The sequence below is a fragment of the Xenia sp. Carnegie-2017 genome, unplaced genomic scaffold, assembly GCF_021976095.1.
Source record: "Xenia sp. Carnegie-2017 unplaced genomic scaffold, XeniaSp_v1 HiC_scaffold_23, whole genome shotgun sequence".
In the NCBI taxonomy this organism is placed as follows: domain Eukaryota; kingdom Metazoa; phylum Cnidaria; class Anthozoa; order Malacalcyonacea; family Xeniidae; genus Xenia; species Xenia sp. Carnegie-2017.
Genome location: NW_025813486.1, coordinates 1,902,985 through 1,912,288, shown reverse-complemented (window position 1 = coordinate 1,912,288; position 9,304 = coordinate 1,902,985). Strand labels below are relative to the sequence as shown.

At 35.5% G+C, this 9,304-nt stretch overlaps 2 protein-coding genes across 2 annotated transcripts; one reads left to right on the top strand and one right to left on the bottom strand.

The window, feature by feature from the left end:
* Positions 1-1,781: 1,781 nt before the first annotated feature.
* On the top strand, positions 1,782-9,242 carry LOC124448442. Its single transcript, XM_046999457.1, has 20 exons — positions 1,782-2,260; positions 2,483-2,785; positions 3,080-3,162; positions 3,259-3,388; positions 3,483-3,557; positions 3,791-3,879; positions 3,974-4,047; positions 4,374-4,450; positions 4,710-4,793; positions 4,894-4,967; positions 6,070-6,147; positions 6,227-6,287; positions 6,680-6,764; positions 6,920-7,215; positions 7,289-7,406; positions 7,582-7,649; positions 7,768-7,845; positions 8,239-8,283; positions 8,369-8,458; positions 8,526-9,242. The coding sequence occupies exons 2-20, from the start codon at positions 2,486-2,488 to the stop codon at positions 8,646-8,648; spliced, it is 2,028 nt and encodes a 675-aa protein (XP_046855413.1). The 5' UTR covers positions 1,782-2,260; positions 2,483-2,485; the 3' UTR covers positions 8,649-9,242.
* LOC124448444 lies at positions 8,644-9,249 on the bottom strand. The gene is made up of 2 exons (XM_046999459.1): positions 9,000-9,249; positions 8,644-8,822 (listed from the first exon to the last, which is right to left on the bottom strand). The coding sequence occupies exons 1-2, from the start codon at positions 9,218-9,220 to the stop codon at positions 8,741-8,743; spliced, it is 303 nt and encodes a 100-aa protein (XP_046855415.1). The 5' UTR covers positions 9,221-9,249; the 3' UTR covers positions 8,644-8,740.
* Between the last annotated feature and the right edge of the window lie 55 nt (positions 9,250-9,304).

The window sequence follows — 9,304 nt, the reverse complement described above, 5'->3', positions numbered from 1 at the left end:
TATGTTTAATGACGTCATGTCCGGCTTTGTTGTGTCTATTTTTACCTTCTTTTTTAGCAGCCCAAGTTCTGTGCTTGAGGATTTCATTGCGCCGTTTTTCGGCTGCGTTCAATTTTCTCTCAACACTTGTCCGAATTTCTTGGCTTAGTTCACTGCAATAATACAGAATGTTTGAATTTTTTACTCTGGTTGGAGGTAACAAAATGATTGCTTTGTCATCTGAGACGAAGCCTACTTTGTATTACACGATTTTTCATATACTATCTGGAAATTATTGTTTAGAAAATGAAAAAGACTATTTTGTCGCGGGCTCTTCTTCTAACACAATTAATACTTCATGAAAGATTAGTGAGTGAAATAAGGAAACATATGAACTGTCGTACTTTCTGGATTTCATTCTAACATTCAACTTCCTTTTGTTTTTCCATTCTCATTACACTTCTCGGCTTTCTCCACATTCCTAAAGATCCCCAGAGATCCCTATACATTTCTCTACGCCACTCATATCATATAAGTCAGTTTTATTTTCCTGCAATATCATATCTCACCGTTGAACTTCTTCCTGTTTAGCCGGAGTAACTTTGGCTGTAGAATGACGTCTTGCGGACTGAATTCTCTTCGCAATGTTCATATTTCTGCGTCGCTCTGCCTCTTTTTGTCTCTCCTCGATGCTTGGAGGTTTTGGCTGAAATGTCAAATGGAAAATGCAGGTATGTCGAGTCAAGCTACTGAAGATGGTTGCTACAACTTTTTGTAATATATGAATATCCTTATTCTCGGTTATAAACTTCCAAAAAGTGATTTTTTATTCTTATTTTTTATCATTGTCTGGTCGGGAAATCAACATATTTGTAAACAGCAAGGTGGAAACCAAAGATTTTGTGGGAATAAATTGAAAGGTATGGAACTTGTTGCTTGTTTTGGATAGGAAAACAAGAAATAAACTTCTTGTTTTTCTTTGCATTTTTGATTGGAGTTACGATCTGTACATCAAGTGTTTGAAACCGTACAAAATGTCGCGATTTACCCGGTTATAATAACGATCGTTGTCGCGCGCTACGATTCCAATTGGCACTCGTCGTAAATTGCATTTGAGTTCATTCGGCTTGCCAATACTAAATGCCGTGTAGCGTGTTCGTTTTTTCTCATCTGGTCTCAACAAAACTCTTATTTGACTGTGAATGTTTTTGATGTTTTTTTGCTGGTCATCTGAAACGTCGCGCGTCGTTATAGCTGGAAAGACTACAAAAAAAAAGGAAAGATTTTGATATGGCATTCTCATAAGGTATTGTGGGAAGGAGGTAGGTCGATTTGATTGGATATGATTGAAAACTCCGAGAAAAGGTGGTACTTATTCTCTCCGTGGTGCGAATTTGAATCGTGTTCTCGTCTTCAACAAATTTTTTTTCCTTCCACCGTATCTTTTTAGCGCCATTTTTTTCTTGATGATGTTCTACGTATGGAATAAACTGATGCGGTTTGCGCTGAGGTGGTATTGGGGGTGGAGGTAAACCAGCAGTACGGAGGGGTGGAAGAATCGTTTTCAATTTGTTGATTTTCAGTTGACATTTCTTCATTCTTGGAATATCTGTGAAAAAAAAGGAAAATTATTCATCCTATTCCTTTAATCGACTGTGTTCATTGTGCTAGAGACCTTCTTCAAAGTAGCGCTACCGCGCGCAGTTTTTGGTCTGGGACCCTCAGGTGCTACTCTAGCTGAACGAGAACCAAGGGTGCAACAGTATTGTCCCATTATTTTATCTTTTATTGACTGTGAAACAGTTTTTTTGCCTTGTAATTTGCTTCAGAATGGTGCGTTATGTCGTTACATTTGCTGTCAATTAACTCAACAGAGTTTATGAATTAATTAATTGCGCGCAATCATTATGACATCAGTAATTGTGCCATTAGTGTCGCGCGTGCTACGTGCGTGTCTCGCGAAGCATTCCCACGTCACTCGTGGGAAATTCTCTAGCTAAATGTCGCGCGAATTCGAAAAGAAAATGACTTTGAATTTTTTTAAATTTAATTTACAAAAAAAAAACTGTAATATTTTTACTTAACAGGGAAAAAATATTCAATAGATCACTAATCATTATCATGATAAACATATTCAAAACTGTTTACACAGGAAAACTGGGTCAACAAGTAAGGATTAAATCCTGCATTCCTTTGCAGCGAGGGTTACGCGTTTATTTGATTAAACTTAAAGATATCGTCTTTCTTCGAAACATTTCTCCAGCTTCACTGCATTTTAAAGGTAACTTGTACTTTTTTTTATCTTCAAATCTTTTATGAAAGAAATATATTTCTGGATCACGTTAAACCAATAAAAGTTGCGGTTTAAGTCGATTTATGCTTTGGGTTGTCTTTAGTAATATTTTACAGCGATTAGTTCTGATGTAGCCGTCGAAGCTATCACTTATAAAGCCCTTATTCTTCATATATACTTTGATTATTTCTACTTGTGAAAAAAACCCAGAAGATGTCCAAATCGAAAAAAAGCAATCAAAAAAATGGATTGCAAGAAATTCATTTCCAGTCTCTTGACGTTCTCGTTACGCGACCAAGAGCTCGTTCCCAAATCTATCAAGTGGCGACGCAAATTGTAGATGGTCGAAGACAGCGCAGTCTCTCACAGGTCCAGAGACGTGTGAGTCAAACCTTTCGTAGACATAGAGAATCCCGACATGCCTTGCAAGGTGTGTGCGAAACACGTGATCAAAGTTTGTACTCGGTCAAGAAACTGGACACGAAGCAAAAAAATTCGTGTTATTTTGACATGGTGAGGCTGTTGTTAATAATCTATTTATTGTTCTTCTAATGGTATGCTCGTCATTTCCCGAATTATCTGAATAAATTCTACATTATTGAGTTCAAAAACACAGTAAAATCAAGGAACTCAACTGTTTAGTAAATATACATCCAACACTGAATTATTGAGCATAATTATATAATTTTTAGAATAAAACTATTCAATGCCACTGCCACACGTAAAAGTTCCTTTTTGTTGATGAATTCTTGGAAATTTAAAAAATAAGACCATTTTAGTCAATCTTGGATCTATATTTCTTTTCAGAATTTATCCAAATTGGAAATTTTTCGTCGAGCGAGTAAAATCATTCAACTTTTTGCATCGATATGCTTGTACTGCCATCAGAAGTATGTTTTAATGGAGAGTCGTCAATGATTGTTAATTTTGTAATTAAAGACTGCTTCTTTTCGAATGAAAACTTTATATTATTACATCTTCCGCAGAGAAAAATCAAAATTGGAGTATATAAAACACACAGCGTTTACAGAATACCTTCAAGATGAGGAGAAAGTAAATGAAGAATCGGAAAGCAATATACATTTTAATGTTTCGTATTTCAAAGCTAGTCGTAAGGTACATGATTATTGTTCCTCGTTCATAATCTTTAAATCAATGATTGTTCGTAATTTATATTGTTTGGATGAGTGAATGAATAATTGTATTTCAGATGTATGTCTCTTCTGAAGCAAAGTTTGTGCTATCTTTAGCAAAAAGCGAAAGGACAGAGCAACAAATAGCCAAGGTTTTTACGTCTATTTAAAACTCCAATTAAACGTTTCATGTCACGAATGACACAGATAGAAAACAGCGAGTTAAAATCCTTTTTTATCGTTGTGTTTCCAATGCCTTATACACAAAGGAAATTTTGATGTGTGAAACGGGCTTTAAAGACAAGTTAACATTTGTTCAATTTTCATGTCGTTTTTACTCATTGCGCTCGAAGTATTCTTCAAATAATTTTATTTTATAAATAAGGTGAAATTTTGGTTTGGTCATATTCGAGCTTTTGCCGAATATCCTTGTCGCATTCAAGAGAAAATGATCCAAGTCGGTTGGTATGAAGGGTAAGCGAGTCTGTTCAGTCGTGAACGTTTCTGACTTAATGAGGAAAATTTTAATGTAGAAAACAATTTTTAGATGTTTGTTTACACTTTACAGGCATCCTGCAAAACGTGTGTTGATCCGACAAGGTCACAGACCACAAGCATTTTATTTTCTTCTCTCTGGTTCAGGTAAACTCGTACATTTTTATTTAATAAACTAGGAAATCTTTACTCTGACATTATAATGGTAGTAGATAATAGTACGGGATAGTAGGGGATAGTAGAGGACAGTATGAAATGGTTGATGATTATATACATGTTGGTAAATGAGCGTGACTGGTGAGATGATAATATGTAAAGGTATATTATGAGATATAATAGTACATGTTAGTATGTAAAGTTAAATGATACTATGTACATTAGAGTATATGATGGTGAATAACTTTTGTCGTCAGAAAACATCGATACTGTATACTTGTACTTTTCTATCTATTTATACTTTTCATTATATCCAGCTGTGGTCACTGTCATGGATAAAAATACTCAAGTCAGTCGAACCGTTCATTTTTTAAAGCGTGGCGATAGTTTTGGAGTAAGTGACATAAATAAACTTCTGTTTTTGTTGTTATTGACTGACGTTTCGACAACCTTAGCGGTAGTCATCTTCAGAGTCAAAATCCTTCTCAGGACTATACCAACCTGGACGATCTACATCTACAAACATGTAACGATACTCCCGGGTTCAAACCATTTACTTTATATATAAACTTCGTAAAAGCTTTCCGTTTAAAAGTCATTGTGGATATTTTAGCCAGGACTGACTGACATATATTTCTTCTGAAACTTTATAGGAACTCGCTATACTTCATGATACGACAAGACAGTCATCCATTATCACGAGAGAGTTTAGCGAAGTACTGGTCATTTCAAAAGAGGTTAGATGACATTACTAAAGAAAATAGGAGTTGGATGCTTTTTAAATTTCCATTCAATTGTATTGAGTAAATGACTACGAAAATTTCTCAAATTCCTTAGGATTTTGTTGATATATTCATGACTAGTAGTGGTGTCAAGACGGTAAATGATCCCGATCATCTTGACTTCATCAGGTAAGATTTAATATTTATAATATTTATGAGTAAAAGCAAGGCATCATGATCTATAATAAAGTAAAGGGTTTGAACCCGGGAGTATCGCTACATGTTTGTAAATGTAGATCGTCCAGGTTGGTATAGTCCTGAGAAGGACTGTTTTTGTTGTTGTTGACTGACGTTTCGACAACCTTAGCGGTAGTCATCTTCATTTGACTCTGAAGATGACTACCGCTAAGGTTGTCGAAACGTCAGTCAACAATAACAACAGTCCTTCTCAGGACTATACCAACATGGACGATCTACATTTACAAGCATCATGATCTATAAATTACCACGTATCCCATGATTCAATGTCTGTATTATCAATGGCTGTCTAACACAGATGTTTGACGTTGCATTGATAGTAAGTTACTTTCGCAAACCAATAAAAACGCCCCATCCAATCAATCATGACATTCATGTACGTCAGTGTTCAACCCACATCTGTACCACGAAGACAACACGTGACCCGAATATATGTGGAGTGTGAAACGTCGGCATCCATAAGATTTATATCCACTTCTTCCTTGTATATTTTGAAACATTATCAGTTATTGATTTCTTTAGAAATTTTGTCGTTTTTACAGTTATAAATGAACACAAAAATATTTACTGATTGATATAAAAAGTTTTGCTGACTAGTGGCTACCCTAGTGAGCACAGTTGTACCATTCACACCAACCCTAGTGACCACAATTGTACCTTTCAAACCAACGCTAGTGACCACAGTTGTACTTTTCAAACCATCGCTAGTGACCACAGTTGTACTTTTCAAACCAACGCTAATGACCACAGTTGTACGTTTCGATACAATGCTAGTGACCACAGTTGTACCCTTTCAAACCATCGCTAGTGACCACAATTGTACCTTTCAAACCATCGCTAGTGACCACAGTTGTACCTTTCAAACCAACGCTAATGACCACAGTTGTACGTTTCGATACAATGCTAGTGACCACAGTTGTACCCTTTCAAAACAACGCTAGCGACCACAGTTGTACCTTTCAAACCAACTCTTTCCATGTGGTTAACGTATGAAACATAGTTGTAACAATTAACACAATATATTTCTTTCAAGGAATATTAATTTTTTGAAAGACTGGCCAATTGAGATTCTTTCCCTTAACACAAAGCGATGTTTATTTCACTTCTTCGGGTTTGTCTATTGTCTATTTCAATTTTTTCTCTTCTTTTTGTTAAACAAGTTCTTCGTCTTTATTTTATTTCATCCTTAGACGTGGCTCAGTGTTAGTGAAAGATAGCAATCATTCAGAGTGGATCTACATTATTAAATCGGTACGCATTTCAGTAAATAGAAAATATAGAATTTTGTTTTATATCGGTAGTCCAGGGTATTTGTTAGAGTTGAGATTTCTTTAAAATTTGGATTGAAAGAATGAAGTATTAATTTTATTAATGTTTTAAACTCGGTGCTTCAAGCCTTCTTCAGAACATAGAATATAAATGTATGATTTTATGCAGTGCTGTAGAGCTAAATTTATCAGATGGGGCTCTCTTGACGAAGCTGAAGCCATGAAATTATGAAAAGTTACCCATTTCAAAGGTAGAAGGGGGCTCCTCCCCCAAGCGCACCCCCACTTCTACAGCACTGATTTTATGCATGCAATGCAAAGAATGCAAGTAGGACTAAAAGATCAAGTTCGGATAACAGGTAATTTTCTTCGCAGGGAAGTTGTCGCGTTCTGAAGAAATTGAAGAAGGTTCACTCGCATTTGACGCAACATCAGAAACGAGTCGTTGGTTTTGAGCGAGGTTTGTGACTGGCTGGCGTTCTCATGTTCGCAGAAAGTCATCTCATTCCCGGAGCCCTTCGGAATTATTGTCTTAATTGCGTGTGTTAAACTATCACCAAATCAGAAACATTCTTCTCAGAGGGCTGACGAGAAATCCATTTTTTCTTTGTTTAGTTTCCAGTCGTATTAGAAAGCCCTCAAAACAATGTAACAATTTACAACTGAAAATCTCAACTGTAACTGAGGGTGACGAACCAGGAAGCTTTATCGATGACGTCAGCAACCAAGCACGTGACAACGCGGATGGTACAAGTGAAAATAGTACAAGTGAAACTGACGTCATTGATAAGGTAGCGCATGCTCAACGTACTATTACTGGTTGGATAGAACCAGAGGTGGAGCATGTAGATGACAATAAGTATCTTGGAGAATCCATTAGGAAGAAATTCAATAATAATGTCAACAACAAGGTAAAATTCCCAAGTGCATAGAAGGTGATTGAGCTAAGTCATTGCATATAATCAGAAATGCTATTTGCTTTAGCATACCCTCAGCTTGCCTTCATTGGACAAGTCCCAAAAAAGTCTTTCAAATAAAGGCAATCATTCGTCATTGAAAGTTCGCTCTCCTCAAAGAAACTACGAAAATTTCCTGATAAAAAGTCTGTTTATTTTCTCAAATACTGACATTATGTGAATTCTTAATTAAATGTTGATGAACGGGGATAACATGAGATAAAATGCATAACATATGATGATGCATATGGATATTAAGAGGTAAAATGGTTAACAAGTTGATGCATGTGGATAACAAAAGATAATTTGCATTGTACTTAGACAAAAAAGATAATGAAGATGTACTTCCTTTGAATCAATTGTCATTTCTTGATGAAGACGACACAAAGGTACTAAAAATGTCTTTCTTCTAGCTGTTTTAGCACTAAATTAATTTGATGGTGCTAATGATGTTTATTTGTAGTAACTTGGTAAGAATGGTCCTTTTAAATACTTAAAATTATTTAGAAAGATAATTCGGTGACATTTGATGAATCCAAGTCGGTGTTTGTCGAAGTTGCAAGTCTCACTAAAGGAGATACCTTTGTAAGTCTGATGCAGAATTAATATCAGCTGAGATAACTTAAGAATTTTAACCCTTTCTTATATTGTATTATGGACCTTTCAACTAGGAACACAGAGCATATTTTTTATTGGGGGTGGTATAGACTTGAGGTGTTGGTTGAAAGTAGGGAATTTGGAGAGAAACATTAAAAATTCAGAATGGTGTTTAAATTACTGATGTGAAGGATGGGCTGTAGCTAGAGAGCCACCAACCTTGCTCCTTAAAGTCTGTGTAGTGTTTATTCTACATATATAAGCACAATATATTTTGTGCTAAAAGCTACAACAGTGCCAGAGCAAATAATTTCAGAACCATTTAGTGTCAGCATCTCTTTTCTTACATCTATTTAACAAGGTCATATAATTCTATTGCAGGGAGTAAACCACTTGGTGTTCGAACGACAACCAAGTCTAAGTTTGGTGGGCAATCATTTAATATCTTGATATTTTGAAATATCTTGAAATGTTGGTTGAATGGTATGTAATGGTGGTATTCTTAATGAAGGTTAGCAATGGTGCCGAATGTATTGTTATTGCAAAGAAGTTCTTCCTTGAACATTGTAATGAGGCAATGAAACGAAGATTACTTCTTGAGGCAAGTAACTATGGCAACTCTGATGTTATCGTGCTCTTTCATTCTTTTCTTGAATTTGATGTCACAGGAACAAGCTTACCCGAATGACGAAATTTTGCAGAAAAGTCTTCAGAATAAGATCAATTGGGAAAGTTTCAAAAGAAAGACACTGAAGTGCACAATACACAACCTTACTCAAAAATTAATTTAAACTTGGGAAAATATATGTATTTCATAACAAAGAACAAATATTTTTGTTATATTTTAAGTAAACTTTCAATGTTCATCATGATAGTAGTTCAATCAACACTCAGGACAGCAAAAATTTCCAAACCAAGAACAGTTTTTTTCTTTCATCAATGATACTTTCTCATCATACTGGTATCTGTAAAGTAAATGAAATTCATTTAGCAAGTCAAAACCTGAAGTTTAGCCACTCAAACCTGAAGTCAACCCTGCATTTCTGGTAGTTGCTAACAATTCACCATTGTTCTATGAGTACATCACTAAGAATAGTGATGAAGATTGTCTGTACTTGAAGAGAAATGCTAAATCAACTTACGCTTCAAATGTTTGTACTCGATGCAATAATTGAGAAACATTGCTAAACCAATAACGTGAAGGAAAGGGTGATTTTCCCATTTTGCAAAGCAAGTACTTCTGCTGATAACGAGATACCATTCCCATAAATCCACGTGGAATACTATTCAGTTTAAACTTCTTGAAATACGCCGGTAATTCACCAAGTTTAACGTCACTTATCGGAGGATTATTGGACGCCATTTTTCACAGGGTACAAGAAAAACTGATCTCAATGAGTAACTGGAGCTATGAATGCATAAATATCCGCCAATCAAGACAAAAGAA